The following is a 16,506-nucleotide window of genomic DNA, read 5'->3' on the forward strand; positions in this document are numbered from 1 at the left end:
AGGGATGGTGTCTCATCATGTTGTGTAGGCTGATCTTGAACACCTGGTCTCAAACAATCCTTTCCCCTTGACCTCCCAACATGCTGGGATTACAGGTATGTGCCACCACACCTGGCCAAATCAGATACTTTTTAAAGTTTAACACTGCAAAAGAAAACTTTCTCATCATTACTCTCAACATTTTTCCAGGTATTTATAGTAATGATGATTAGGCCACTCAATTAGGATGGCATGTCTTTTTGAGGATGTATTTTACTAGATACTTTATGAATGCAAAGAAGCAACACCCTAAAAACAAACCAAAAATGATAATAGCAATAATTCTAACTTAATCTACTATGCATCATGCATTGTGTTAAGTACTTGACACATTATCTCATAGATTTTTCCCTCAGGGAGCTCACAATTTATTTGAAGAAATCAACTGTAATTACAATTGTAAAATTATAAAATCAAATATAATTCTAAGTTATAAACTTATATAATTAACAAAAATAATTAACAATTCTAGGCAGCATCTATGTGCCAAGGTAGGCTGGGGTGTGAGTTGTAGAAGCAGCAAGTGAAATTCAGAGGAAAAAGTGATCCTATGGGAATGAGGCACAGAAGAGGATTCGTAGGGGAGCTGGAGGATCAGCAGAAGCCAATTTGGCTGTAGCAGAGGGTGGGTACAGAGGACAAGGAGAACCCAGGTCAGGTAATGGGTTAGTGCTAGATCATGGGCTTGGATAGCCAAAGGAAGCATTCCAATCCAAATCAATACTTACTTATTGTATTATGGGGAAATACTGTGAGTAACAGAAAGCTGCTAAAAGTTTCTGATGCTAAAGTGGTTTCAGTAGGTTAACTTCTCAGGAAGGGGGAGAACAGGGTGGAGGACAGGAGAGAAGGAGGGAAGGAGAACATTCAGGGAAACACAGCTGTGGTTTCAGCATGGAGAAGATGAGCCTAAAATTGGGCAAAATCATAAGACTAGGAAGAATAGGGAATGTCTAGAGACACCCTAAAGGATGAATTAAAAGGGTAGTTATTAAACAGTTTGGGTAACATCGGAGAAAAAATAAATAAAGAAGACACCACAGTTTCAAATCTACATGACTGGGAGAAAAGTGGTTCCATTGACAGAAACAGGGATGATGCTGTTCAATGGCCCCACGATTCCTAGAGTAATGATCGAGCTCCTAAGTGTCACACTGAAGGCTTCCTTGTGACTTGACCGGTTTTCTTTCTTCTCCACAACCTGTATGCATGTGAGCAGGCACACACACATAGGGACCATGCTACCAGGAGACCTCTGAACACATCAGGCAGTTCCACCCCTCCATACCTTTTCTCCTCTTCTTCTTGCTTTCTTCTAGCCATACATCACATTGTCTTTCTGTAAGACCTCCTCTGGAAACTCTTCTCAGAATGACCAGTCTAATTGAGATAACCTTTTCCTTTTCATATCCTAGAGTGTCTGTGACTAAATACCTCTGTCATGATATCCATCATGTCGCCTAATTTTTATGTGTTTGTCTGTTTCTCTGCCTGAGACTGTATATTCCTTTATTTGATTTTGTATGACCAGTAACTAGATCTATCTCTAGCACCTAACAGACACTCAATAAGTATTTGTTGAGGCCAGTTATGGCAGTGGCTTGCCCGTATTCCCCAGCACTTTGGGAGGCCAAGGTGGGAGGATCACTTGAGGCCAGCCCAGGAAAAATATCAAGACTTCATCTCTACAAGGAAATTAAAAAATGAGCCAGGCTTGGTGGCGTGGACCTGCAGTCTCAGCTGCTCAGGAGGCTGAAGTGAGAGGATCACTTGAACCCAGGAGTTTGAGGCTTCAGTGAGCTATGATCATGCTGCTGCATTCCAGCCTGGGCTACGGCATGAGACCCTGCCTTTAAAAATTTAAAAAAAAAAAAAAAAACTGAAAACAAGATTGTTGAATAAATTTTAAATTGAGTTTATCTGAATTTTAGGTGATGGTAGTACAGAATCTAGTAGGATTCGAACTTTGTTTTCCAAAACAATGGTTAGTGCACTGTACATATAAGATTTAAGTTTCAGACAATAAGCAAAATATACACAATTTAACTTAGCACTGTCAATCATCGCTAAAACTCTCAGTGATAAAACAGACATTCTGGATATTAAATGTAGCCCCAAACGTTTTTGCGGATATTTCTCCATAAGAACATTGAGAGATTACTCAATTTCAGGATTTGAAATGAATAAAAATGAAAACTTCAAAAGAGCACTCTCAGACACCTAAATTATCCTGTGCAATCATCAACTTCCAAGAAGAAATATAAGCTTAATAAAAATTTAACAAACTGAAGGTGGCCTGGTGCATATTTATCCAGATTGCTTACTGTATTTGCAAAATACAGGACCTGCATATAAAGACTGCTAAATAATAACAATATCTTAGTGATTTACATTGGTAAGTTACTTTCACTTGCATTTTGTATTTGAGTCGTACAATATCCCTGTTGAGATATCACTATATCACAAAATAAGGATAGCCAAGATATCACTATCCCTACTTCATGAATAAGGATACTGAGACTGCACCAGTTCTGAATCTCTCCTCTTACCTCATCTCCCTCATGTGAGCAGTAACTCTGCTGTCTTTTTGATTTTGCTTTCCTCATTTTTCTCTGCCAGGCAGGGCAGTTCCATGTTCTGTCAGATCTGAAGCTTTATATAATTTTGAGTGCTCTCCTTAAAAAAAAATGTAAAATCATTAATATAAAACTAGGTATGAACTGTAACTTTAAACCTTCACATATAGTAAGTCATGTAATCTTCATAACAACCTCATGTTTGTAACAGGCACTGGGATGATCTCCATTTACAGATGAGAAAACTGAATTATAATTTAAACTTTCTCTTTCTATTATTCTCCCTCAACATCTGGACAGCACACTCTTAGCTTACATCCAGAAATGTGCCTTCAGGGGCACATTAGTGCCCAGACCTCTAACCAGGGCAGCACTACATGAAGGACAATAAGGACAACCTACCTAGCTTACCATGCATCATTGATGTGACCCATCCAAAGACCACAGCCTACAGATTGCCATGAGAACCAAGATCAGAACTGACCAGAACCTCCTGCATCTAGACTTACACATTCCATGACGTTATCATAACTACAGAGTTAACTATGTTTATAGAATCTTATAAATAATCCTCTTTTCATTATTCGGGATTTGCTGGAAGAGTTATCTTAACCTCTTCAGACAGTCCTAAGCCTACACACATGAGGGCTCAGCCATGCCACAGCAAAAGAAATTCTGATGTGCTGGAGCCTTGAGAAATCACATATCCTGAACTATTTTATCCTGAGATTTCAATGATATTTTACAACTAAACCTTTTTGGATGTAATTTAAGACACACTCATTGTCACTTCATTCATTATTCTGTTTCCTCCTAAATGAATAAGTAGTGCAATATATGTATATGCTATTCGATTTACTGAGCACAATCTAGTTATTGTGTGCAGAGATAACAATATTGCATAAGACTGACTTCATAGCCACCGGGAAGTGTAAAGAGGTGAAGTAACCTTTGAGAATGCACATATAACTGAAATAATAGAAAACTGATCTGATAATAGCATGGTTGGGGTTCTATGAATGACTGTCAATTTTTTTAATTCTCAAAAATAATGTTGAGTTTCTTTTTAATAATACCACTTTTTTTTCTGATCCCTTATGCCTTTTCTTCCAGACAGGTTAGAAATTCTCATATCATTAAAAAGGTTAAGTTTATGCATATGTCTGAACATTATCTCTGATAGCAAATAGTCACCTGAGAAAGGGTCTAATATGACCTTGAAAAAAATTATTATTTAAACTAGAAAGAAAGAAATTCTTATTTAGCACAATTGTGCAAGTTTTTGCTTTTGTACTAATCTAGTACCCTAGAATTTCAAAAGTTTGTGCTAAAGTCATTGCAGAATCCTAACACTAAAGGTTTTTTTTGAGATTTTTGACCTTAAAATATATAAATGTGAATTTTTAATATTCTTCTCTTAAATGTGGGTATTTCAGAAGAAGTAATCATATTAAATAGACAATTATTTATATGCAAAAAAATATGAAGAAATTAAATGTGCAAGATATTCTTCGTAATGTTCCATCAGCCATGGAGAGCACTTATTTCTACAAAGATGGGAAATGGCATTAATGAATCCTCCCCTCTGCTGTTATTTTATTTCATTGACAATTTATTCAATAGTAATTTGCTCTTGTGAAAAATAGAAAATATGTATTTTCTTTTCTCACATACACACTTTCAAATAAAGAATACTATGATGATTTACGATACCATATAATCTATCCAATCCATCAAAATGTTCAATTAAAATGGATTTGGCCATTTCTTAAACAGACCTTTGACTATGACTGCCCTTTGTTTTTTATTTTCATTTTTATTTATTTATTTCATTTATTTATTTTTTCGAGACGGAGTCTTGCTCTGTCACGCAGGCTGGAGTGCAGTAGCACAATCTCTTGGCTCACTGCAACTTCCGTGTCCCGGGTTCAAGCAATTCTCCTGCGTCACCCTCTCAAGTAGCTGGGATTACAGGTACCCACCACCACACCCGGCTAATTTTTGTATTTTTAGTAGAGACAGGGTTACACCATGTTGGCCAAGCACGTCTCAAACTCCTGACCTTGTAATCCGCCTGCCTCGGCCTCCTAAAGTGCTGGGATTACATGCCCTTTGTATATGTGGAAAATCTAAGTTCATTAATTGCTTCACTCATTCAGTAAGTATTTATTTAGCATTTGCTATGTGTCAGGTCCTAGGTGTCCGGTATACAAGACAACATCCCTACCTCATTGAACTTAACTTTGGGTGGAATTCATGAAGGCTCTCACTGGTATTTAGCAAAACATTTGGATATATTTGTCCAACTTACCTTTCTAATGGGAAAATACATGCTCAGCCTTATAACACATTTCAGTGGTAGAAAACGGCAGAAGCAAAATTTTTGTTTAATGAAGGAACACACGAGTATTGAAGCTATTCACCAGTTAAAAATAGCTACCTTGCAAAAGAGTAAATTCTGTGACCCTGTTATTATTCTAATAGTAAGAGAAAACTCAAGCTGGAGGATGTTGGGAAGCCAAAATACTGCATATGAGATTCCTACATTAGTTGAGAAACCAGGAGAGACGGTTCCTAACATGTATTCTAATTCAAGGAGTGCTGATATTAAATTTTATTTACAGATCGAAATGTCAGTTACATGAGTGATAAGGCATTGGCATTTATTTCACAATAACATTTTAAATTGTATTAAATGGTTTGCTTGAAAATTGAAAAAACATAGGCATGTAAATTTTGGACACAGAAATGATTCAATAAGGTATATATATGTGTGTGTGTGTGTATATATGTGTGTATATATATATACACACACACACAATATATACACACACACTTATTTGTCATAGCTTTTTGGGGAGCCCTAAGCATTCTGATGAAATTTAACCCAGCAAATTATTCATGTCAGTGGACAGACATTCCACCAGTCAACAATATTTTATGCTAATATTTTTTCATAGCTGAAGCATAGTAGCTTTGGAGACAGATTGAATTCAAATCCCAACGCCAAAAATATCAGCCACAAGGCTTTGAAAACATACCTCGCCCTCTGGGCTTTAGTTTCTTCACCTATAAAATAGGGCTACTAATTAATAGTACCTGTCTCCTAGGGTTGTAGTAAGGATTTGAATAGTCTGGAAATAGTTCTTGTGAGAAGGTCTATGAAGGCTGTGGAAGGCAAAATGGCTTCCCAAAGCTGTCCATATCCTAATCCCTGGAATATGTTATGTTACGTGGCAAAGGGGACTTTGCGAATGGAATGATGGTCATGTATCTTAAAATTGGGAGGTTAACCTAGGTGATCCAGGTGAACCCAGTCTAATCACAGGAGCTCTTAAGAGAACTTTCTCTAGCTGGAGCCAGAGAGATGCAGTAGAAAGGAAAGTCACAGAGATTTAAAGTATAAGGTTCTTAGCAATGTGACATTGCTGGTGAGGATGGAGGGGGCAATGTGGTAAGAAACGCAGGTGGCCTTCAGGAGCTGAGAGAAGGTCCTGGCTTACAGGCAGCAAGGAAACAGGGACCTGAGTCCTACAACCACAAGGAACTTAATTCTGCTTAGAATTAAGCTGAACAAGCTTAGAAGTGGATTCTCCCCTAGCGCCTGCAGAGAAGAGTTCAGGCCATCTGACACTTTGATTTCTGTCTCTTGAGACCTAGTACAGAGAAACCATCTAAGCCCACTCACACTTCTGACCTGAAGAACTGTGAAGTAACAAATTTGTATTTGTTACTTCATGGATAAATATAAAATTCATTTCTGCTAAGGAAACGAGAAATCAATTAAAGGCAAAGCGGGAAGACAACTGTCAAGAGTGAGACTGCTCAGATTTCTAGAGTTTTCTTCAGGCTAGGATCTAAATTATGCTATAATAATGAACAGGTAAAAGCTGAGTTGTCCTCTGGGAATACAGAAAAATTCTCAAAGAATTAGTCCACACTCATTTGTTGTACGTGAATTAAGCTGAAAGATATAGAAAGCCTTCCTCCTTGCTCACTGCTATATCTGTAGTACCTGCCACACAGTAACTGTTCAATAAAAATCTATTAACTGTTTAAATGAAAGAATATTTACAATGACTGAAAATAGGAAACTATTATTATGCTTTTCCTTAAACTGATACTTCTGTAAAAATATCAGTTAAAGGAATGGCTATAATTTCAAAAAGTTCAAATTTACTTTGGCTAAAGACTATGAGTACCATGTGGTTAAGGGTAAACATTACCATAGGAAGCCACATGTCCAAGCAGTGATTCGAGAGTAGGGGGTTAAAGAAGGATGCTGCTGTTCAGGCTCCAGAAGAGCTAAATGCATGTTGGCTATGCCCCAGCTCTGGCCAGGCACCCATGAGGGCAGAAAGAGCATGTTTCTATGGATTGGCTCATTAGGCTAATGGGCTGTTGGCACTTCTCTCCCAGGGCAGTTGAAACTTCTGAGGCTGACTGAGCAGGAAGAGAGAGCTCCCAGATCCCTTGTGATAAACGGGGTCTGTGGCTTTCTTTGCATGAATGGTTGCATTATGTGCAGATGTTCAGTGCACTTCCACAAGCTTTTATGGATGAATAAGTGGCATCATTATGGTGTGATTTGACCAGAAATGAAGCATGGCCCAATGCCATCTGCAAAGTTCCTATCTTTCTGATAGAGATTGTAGAGGGGTAAAGCTAATGAAACTAAAGTACTCTTCAGAGATACTGATGACTGCTGGAAAGACTATCAATTAATTTCAAAATAAGAAATTGAATTTCTCTCTGCACTATTCTAGCTTTAAAAAATTTTCACTCTATTTCTTCATGACACTTAAAAAATAATTATAAGCCATTCCATTAAAAATCTCTCTCATAGAGAAATAAATGGAGCAGAATAGAAAGTATTTCTAATGTCTACAAAAGTCAGCAATTTCTCACAGTCAGAAAGGCATATTATGTACAGAGTAATCAAACTTCCTAATTTGGCTTCTCTGTGACCAAGATCTTCATACCTGCTCAGCTGAGGAGACCAAGAATAGATTTCATGTTTATCAAATGGTAACTGAGACAAGACAAGAGGCGAAGAAGGACAAGAATGCAAAGGAAATAAACAGGGAGAGGGAATACTAAAGAAGTGGTTGGGAAGTTCACATCTGCTCCAATGTGTAGGGTATTTCAGAATATTAAAAAAGAATATAGAATCATAACGATTTTTGGTTGATTTTTTAGACCATCCTTTTTCATTTCCCAAACTCAAGAAATGAACAAATTTAATGATGTCAAATATCTCATGAATGAAACTAAATAATACTTTGTGTAAAACAGAAAACAGTTACAAGCCAAAGAATATACAAGAAGGTAAAAAGATGGAAAAGATGAACAAAAAAAATTTTTGTAAACCTAGAAAAAAATCTGCTTGAATATTAGATCTCAGGATGGGAAAAGGCTTTCTACATAATGAACAAATTGAAAAGAATATATTAATAAGCTTAGCTATATTAATTTAAATCTTTCTATATCAAATATGCCATAACATTAGAAGGCAAAGAAAAACAGAGACAAAATATTTCCAACAAAAATAAATTATTTGATATCCTTAATATAGAGATAGAGCTTACAAATATTTTGGTATCATGAGAAAAAAATGTTCAGTTGGACATAAACAGAGATATTTTTAAGTCGTCACTAAATATATTTTTTAAATGTATCCCAGTACTAATCAAAAAAGTATAAAATAAAACAAGATACTATTTTCTATCAAGTGAGAGAAGTTTTTTATTCCTTGTTAAAGTCATACCACTTTGGATTGTCAAAGATACCAAGAGACAGACTTGCCAGCAGGCATACAAAACAGATCCAAGTGACGAACAAAAATAAAAATCAGAAATGGATTAAAAGACGTATGCAGCAGGCTGTTCATAAAACCTTATTTAAGCACATGAAACTAGAAACACGTGGAGTCTGGTTAACTATAACCACGGCTCAGCCATTGAAAGTGTCTTCAAAGATTTCTTAAAGGCATGAGAATGTTTTCATGGTATGGGAAGTGAAAAATCAAGATTTAAAAAGACTTCACGTTCAGTACTCAAATTTAATTACAAAATTTATTTTTATCTATATAAAAAAGCCCTAGAAGTATATACACCAAAATAGGAAGTGTGATTGTCTTTGGACTGTGGGAGGGAGAGGCAGTACTTGATTACTCAGTAGGTGGCCAGGGCACCAGCAGTGCAGAGGCATTATTTTTTTTTTCTGAAAGAACTTCATAATTAAAAAAACAAAAAGCAATGAATTAGTCATCACGTGCAAAATCATATCACAGTTATACTTCTTTACATTTACTGTGCAATTTAGTATAGTTTTCATTTTGAAATACAAATGTGCGTTGAGGGCACTATACTCTACCCATTTCTTCATGACCTTGAATATCTTGACTGGTCCTGGTTACAAATAATTTTTATTTTCTTCTTTGCTGCACTTTCAGTAAATTCTGCAATCAGAATACCCACTTAGTTTTCTAATCAGAAAAAAATTAAGAACTGCCAAACCACTCACTTTACACTCTTTTTTTATGTTTGGTGGACAGTACCACTAATCCTCAAAAGTTGACCAAATCCCATTAAGTCCTGGTCGTTTATGAAGACTTACAGCAGAACCAGCCGCAGACTAGTGGATGGAGCCAACACTCCAACTGCAGCTAATACAGAGACACCAGCCACCCCAGCTGAGTCTGGGTCTTCTCTCATCTCTCCATACAACCTCTCTGCTATTAACACCCCTAACCTCTAACACTTCATAAAATCAAGAATTGATTAATTGATTTTAAAAGGACAAAGGCCTTCTTCCCCACCTTCTTTTGCACACCTTCTGATACCTAGCACAGGGCTCAGTACACACTAGGCACTTGCTCATAGAGTAATTCTAAGAACAAATGAGCTGGTGTACAGGCAATCACTCTGTAAAATGCAAATTGCAATGCAAATGCAAGCAAGGAGCAATCGATGAGTTGCCTTGAGCTGCACTATTTTGTAAGACAGAATGTCCTATTTCTTCTTCGAATTTTGAAATTATTGAAATAATATACTTCTTCAGTTACCTAGTAACTTCCATGGATATCTACCACCAGATAAACCAGAGAAGACCTTTCACTGGGGAGGAGAAAGGATGGAGAAGCATATGGTGCAAACACAGTCTAAACGTGAAATTCTTATCTAAAACTACTCACACTTCCCAGTGGCCTCCAGCATGAGACAGAAGGTCCTTAGTATACAGGTCTGGTTATTTACTAGATAAAATAACTGTGACTCTAAAGCTCAGGATTCAGAATTCTAGTTCTGCAGTAAAATTCAGAAGTACAATGGAATGAAGGATCTTCACCTGATGCCTTTAATATTCTTAATTTTTTAATAATTCAGGTTTAAAATGGAAACCATCCGCTTAGCAACTTTTAACCAAGGGAAATAAAAACTGTCAGGTGCCATTTGGTATCAGATATTCAGGCAGAAAGAAAATACTGAATCTAGATGCTTCACTGTCAGGATGATATGCTAAGTTGGACTCAGCTCTGCTACCAAAAAATATACCACATATATATAGTTTTATTTCTATTGCAAAATTACAAAATGGATAAAACATTGTTATTTGTCAGACCACATGAACTTGATATTTCTGTGAGGGCTTTGCTAGAAAATCAAGTTACAGGCTTTGCTTTAGTCTTTGTTTTTTTCTCTTTTCTTAAAGCATACCAAAGCCTGATTAGTTTCCTTTTAACAGTCATTGCTTTACTTTACTCTACCTACAAACTATAACTATAAATTTATATCCATTCAGTGAAAACATGAATTAAATCCAACATTAAGTTTAGTGGTTGTTCCCAGTTTTAGGATATTTACCTTTAAACATTGTACTTAGAATTTTAAAAAATATTAACAAAATAGCAAATTATTTATAAATTCAGAAATTACAGTCCAGTTTCCATTTTTAAAACTCCCTTGGTGAACAAAAGAGGCCTCAGAACGTCCCAAGATTAAATGTTTGAGATAAAGCTGCCTCAAAATGAAAACTACCTAGGACAATCAGACCAAAAATTATTTTGAGTAGGAGGTCTTTTCTCCCAGACATGCCATTTTACATGCAGAAGAATCCCAAATTATCTGACAGGCTACAAGTGGAAAGCACATCCTCCACTGGTGACAGCCTTCCAGAAAGCACAGTGCATGCTTTGACAGTATAGAGATGGTTTCCCATTTGGGGACGGAGAAAGGAATAAAATGTGTTCAGCTAAAAATGGTACAAGGATGCTGTTTGTGAAACTGTTTTGTCTGGAAACAGAGGCTCATTATTTACCACAATGTAACGTTCGAGCTGCTGGGATTTGGGGAGTGGTCAGGCAGTGGAGGGATTGCTGAATGCAATGACCCTTTCTGAGGTGACCTAGGGGAAGTCATTGACTATGAATCATCCAAGACTTGAGTCCCATTCAGCTCCCTGGGTACTACCAACTTCCTCTCTACCTATCTTTTTGTGGAGATAATAACAACTGCTTCAAAAAGGATACTCCCCAAAACTTACAAAGTAGGACTGTTTTTCTGATTAATATACATAACATAAAATTTGCCCATTTTAACCACTTTTAAGTGTGCAGTTTAGTGGCATTAAGTATATCCATATTGCTGTGCAACCATCACCATCATCCATCTCTGGAACTTTTTCATCATCCCAAACAGAAACTCTGTACCCAATAAACCCTAACTCCCCATTTGCTCCTACTCTAAATAGGACTTTAATAATAGAAACTAAGAAACCAACTTTCTCCCACACTACGAAGCCATGGTGTTTATCTTCTTCCAAGGAAACTTTTTGTGCTGGCACATTCCTCAGTATCATAAAAAAAAAAAAAAATCAGAGTTAATGGTCAGGCTGGTCAATATTTAATAATATTGGTACATCTCTCTCCATATTCAAATAATATCATTGAAACAACTTTCACACTTCTGGCTTATCTCCAAAGGACCATCTTGGTTGAGGGGCTGGGTCTGGGAAGTGTTTTTTAATTCTGCAGAAACACAAATATACGTGGGAGATTTGAGAGTTTTGTCATCCTATTGGTTTTCTCTGAAGAAAAGTCTCTATGGCTTAGAGAAATCCGTACATTTTTGATTGAACTAAATTAAGAAAGATAACTGAATTATGACATTGTATTAGCCTAGATGGGCTTGCTGCTCTGCGATATAAGGGAAGTGACTGCAAGCATAAAGTCCACCATCTTGTCTCCAACCTCGGGTTAAAATAATTGTAGTTCAACATGATTCAAACACAAGATATTCTGCTTTACACTTACACCAAGTTCATTCACTTAATAAATACGGTTGGGCACCTGCTGTGCCCTGCTCTTTGCTGGGGCTTGGAACTCAGTAGTAATGGAGCCCACACAATCCCTGGCTTTGTGGAGTTCTCAAGGAGTACTGTGTGTCCACCGGATTGCTCTAGAAAGAGTGTAGCTTTGGAGTGATGGAGCTGTTCCGGGCTTTCCTCTCTGTGGAGCTAGAAAGCCTGGTCATCCCTTTACGAATGTCCCACCCCTGTTGGGCTCTGACTGTACATTCCAAGCTTCAAGCCTCCTGGAAAAAAACAACTATTTCTTCAGCCTTAGAAAGTTCACTGCCTGGACTGCAAAATTTATAGTTTTGTATTTGCCAATGAATATTGTCAGTTATTTAAAAAACACATAAAATAATGTGTTTCAGAAAAATTGCCAGGCATATGATTCACACGCTTACTCTTTATACATCTGGGAGAGGATAGCACTTTAGTATCCAAGCAGTTTATATCTGCAGAGCAAAATAATTATGGAAATATGAGTTTGTCTTTGTTCTTCCTAGATTCATTCCCTTTCTTTTCTACACCATTCCCACCCCATTCTTAAGCAGGTAATCACCAGGCTTTCTGATGCATCATTTAAGGGATTGGAAAGTGGAACAAGCTCAAATTCAAAAGCTTTGGTAAAATCCTAAGTCTGTGCAGAATTTGGGCTGGGTGTCCTGGAGGAAGAGGGAAAAGAGATGAGGAGAGGAGGGAAGAAGAAAGAGGAAAAGAGGAGAAGGAGAAGCGAAGGGAGGAGGAGAGAGAGAAGGAAAGAGAGAAAGAGAAAGAGAGGAGGAGGAAGAGAAAAAAAGAAGGAGAAGAGGAAGGGGAAATGGAAGAATAAGAGGACGAGGAAGAAAAACAAGAACAAGAGTAGGAGGAAAAAAAAAGAGGGAAAGAAGAAAACTAGAAGACTTACATTACTTGATATCAAACTTATTATCTAGTTCCAATACTTAAGACATCATGGAACGGACCTATGCACAAACAGATGAGTGAACAGGACCGAAGCAGATGTGCACATATATAGCTGCCTGATTTATGGCAAAGGTGATCCTGCAGGACAGAGGCAAACAAATTGAGAAACAGTTAGCTGTGAGGCACAGGCTTGGCCTTTAACATGATTTTTATAAGAAGCATCCCTTCAACCCTAGCAGTTTATCTGAATGTCCTTCCTCTGCACTCCTTAGTACCCTATGCATTTGTTAATTATTATACCTACCTAATTATGTAAGTCAATGCCTTACCTGTCTGTATAACGAGCACCCACCTGATAGAAAAGGAACTGAACTAAGCCTAAGAGGCCCAACACAGGCTGCTGGAAATCACCTCCAGCAGTAGGAGCTGCCAGTGATGTCGAGAGCAAAAGCTCTTCAGAGCTGGTAAAGAGAAATGGCACCTCAGATATATCTGATGCTGTCACATTTAACAAGTGAGGTAAACATAGTGATTCCTCGTCTTTCAAAATTCTCCAGCATAGAGGAACAGACTAACAATTTCCCACTAGTGGAGCTGGAAAATCAGGCATGTGACACAGCATTGGGGTCAGCCAGGCAGAGGCAAACTGCCCTCAGATGCCCAGGGAAAGAAGTGATCCGGAACAGGGCTTGGATGGAGGCCAACCAGTGAGCTTTTCAAACATTCAGTTTCAAACATCCAACTTCCATGGTGGCTCTAGCACTTGCAGAAAATAAAAAGAACATATAAAAACCTAAAACTATAACCTCAGTAAGCTTTTCCAAGTTAAGTAAGAAAAGTAAAGCTGATGAATAAGCAGCCCCTGCATTTTTGGTCTGACATGAGCAATTAGGGTTGTATAGTAAATACCTTTCTGAGGCTCTGCCTGGCCTGACATTTGTGTTTCCTGAAAATTCTCCTCAATCCAAGAGTGGTCCCTGATGGCCATGTTTAAACCATGGGAGCTATATCCCTGGCCACAGCTCATTGGCCCCAGAGCAGCCATCTGATCCAAACTAAGCCAAACAGATTCTGTCTCCCAGGAAATGAGAACTGGGACACTGTTTCGTCTCTGGTAGCTGTGAGAAGGCCATATTCCAATATGTAAATGGAGAAGCAGAAAAGACAAGCTTAAAGCAGACACTACAAAGAATCTGAAACAAGAGACCATCTGGCCTGACAGAGTGAGAAAGAGATGAAAACATAGCTGCCTAGCTTCCAAACATTTCCAGCCCTGCCCAGCCCTTTGTGATACCCCATCACATTAATTGCCTTTGGATTCCATGAGATACCCCTGGATCCCATCTCTGTTTACAATAAAGTTCCCCATTTTCATTCACATTAGTGATATTTTCTGTTATTTGCAAACAAAGGAGGCCTAACTTTATGACATATCCAACTTAAGTGCACACATATTTACTTTTTTCTATAAATTTAAAGATACATTAAGAAAAACAAGAACTAATTTGATGAGCTGTTTTCTGTCTTCACTAATTGAAAGACTTGCTAGTCAAAAATAAGTGAGTCAATGGATAGAGGTACTATTCACAGTTTCTCTGAAGATATTTTAACAACATATGGAGCATATGACTTAAAAGTATGTATATATAGATAGTTATGCCACTCAATTACAGGTATTCAATGGCCTCAGATGATCCTTTATGTTGTTTAATGAACATCTTGAGATGCTCCAATTAGAAATGTATAATGTAATGACTTTTTAATTGTTGCATTTTTCTACACAACAAACAACTCTGCATACAAGTTGAACTATAAATTCAGATAGCACTTCTCAAGCACTTTCTCCCTCCATGTGCCCATTACAAGTGAATTGTGAATTGCCTAATGTTTGCTTTTAGCTGAGTATCACCATTAAAAACAGAGACATTTAAATGATTACCATCTCTGCTCAATTTAAAAAGTTACAGGCAATGAATTCAAGAGGCTAATCTGACCCACAATATTCTTATCCTGTGATTCAACCTCTCTTTCAGTTTCAATCTACACTCACATCAGTTTGCTCAGCATTTACTATAAGAAGTTCATCAATAGGTATTAATGGAATGGGGAAAGAAACACATTATTTTTTATTCTCACATATGTGGTACCAAAGGCTCAAGCAACTACACTGTGATAGACTCCTGATTCAATTAAGGAAGTTTTTATCAAATTGTGATCTGTAGTATTCTTAGCTTTCTGTGCAATAGTATGCATATATTGCATTTAATGAGGAAAGGAAGAATTAAGAAGTAGTGTAGGAGACAGCAACATCATTGTAGAAATGAGTTGTTAGCCAATGAGAGATGCAGTTTAGTGTAGGATGAAGGCCTAGCGCTTCCACATCAGACATGTATGAGTTACTCTCCCAGTTCTGTCATTCACTCTGGTTAATTCATACCCTTTCGAAGCCTCAGTTTATGCATCTGTAGAAAAAGAACAATAAATGCACACACTGTCTAGAGTTATTGGGAAGACTACGTGATCTAACATTGTAAAGCCTGTATTGAGCTGGGGTTGGCAAACTTTTCCTGTACAGGACCAGACAGTAAATATTTTAAGCTTTTCAGCAACTACTCAACTCTGCTGTTGTAGTACAAAACCAGTCACAGAGAATCCATAAACGAATGGGGCATGGCTGGGATCCAGTAATACTTAACTTCTGGGACATTAAAATTTTTGAATTTCATATATATTTATGTGTCATGAAATATTATTCCTTTTTTTTTTTTTTTTTTTTTTTGAGACGGAGTCTCACTCTGTCACCCAGGCTGGAGTGCAGTGGCGTGATCTCGGCTCACTGCAAGCTCCGCCTCCCGAGTTCACACCATTCTCCTGCCTCAGCCTCCCAAGTAGCTGGGACTATAGGCGCCTGTGTGTTACTATCAAATATATAAGGAGTTTTTTTTTTTAAGTAAATGTGTTTTTACTTATTTCCTATGGTTTAAACTGTTGTTGGAGAGCAGGTTATAACAAGTTTTGAATGGATGCTCTGAAGTAATACAATATACTTCTCAAAGGGTTCAAGAAGGAACAAGGAAGGCCAATTATCATCCCACTGTAGCTTTCATCTTTAGCTAGTCTAATTTTATACAGTGGCCTAGACACACGAGTTTAGATTCACCTACATGCCTAACATTCAAAAAAATCAGGGCAGTCACAACAGGTATAAGGGATCAGCACAAATTCTAACTAAACATAAAGAGAAATAATGACTGACCATTTCTGTTTTGATTTTTCAGCTACACCACAAATGGGTTTTATTACTTTATCTTTAAAGACCTTTCTATTTCACCAATGAGGTCAGAATGAGGAAAGTTTTGTGGATCAGGAAAAAAGTTTTTTTTCCTATCTAAAAACATGGCATAGATTTACAGCTGCTTCTGAATTTTCCTTTTTTTCTCTCTTTTTTAAATTAATTAATTAATTTATTTATTTGACATGGATTCTCACTCTGTCATCCAGGCTGGAGTGCAATGGTACAGTCTCCGCTCACTGCAACCTCTGCCTTCTGGGTTCAAGTGATTCTACTGCCTCAGCCTCCTGAGTAGCTGGGATTACAGGCAACGGCCACCACACACGGCTAATTTTTTTGTATTTTTAG

At 37.4% G+C, this 16,506-nt stretch overlaps 1 protein-coding gene across 3 annotated transcripts in view; it reads right to left on the reverse strand.

Annotated features, from left to right (window-relative positions):
• SLC35F1 (solute carrier family 35 member F1) overlaps window positions 1–16,506 on the reverse strand; it is a 400,531-nt gene that overhangs the window by 309,600 nt on the left and 74,425 nt on the right. Inside the window, exon 2 of one of the 3 annotated variants that reach the window (XM_050786550.1) lies at window positions 2,589–2,715. The exons of 1 other annotated variant lie outside the window; for it this stretch is intronic. In XM_050786550.1, coding sequence (XP_050642507.1) covers window positions 2,589–2,602 — 14 coding nt within the window. In that variant the 5' untranslated portion in view covers window positions 2,603–2,715. Of the gene's footprint in view, window positions 1–2,588; window positions 5,354–16,506 lie in introns of those variants that run through there. One more of the 3 variants, XM_050786551.1, reaches the window with a different exon arrangement.

The sequence above is a fragment of the Macaca thibetana genome, chromosome 4 (genome assembly GCF_024542745.1).
Source record: "Macaca thibetana thibetana isolate TM-01 chromosome 4, ASM2454274v1, whole genome shotgun sequence".
Classification (NCBI taxonomy): Eukaryota; Metazoa; Chordata; class Mammalia; order Primates; family Cercopithecidae; genus Macaca; species Macaca thibetana.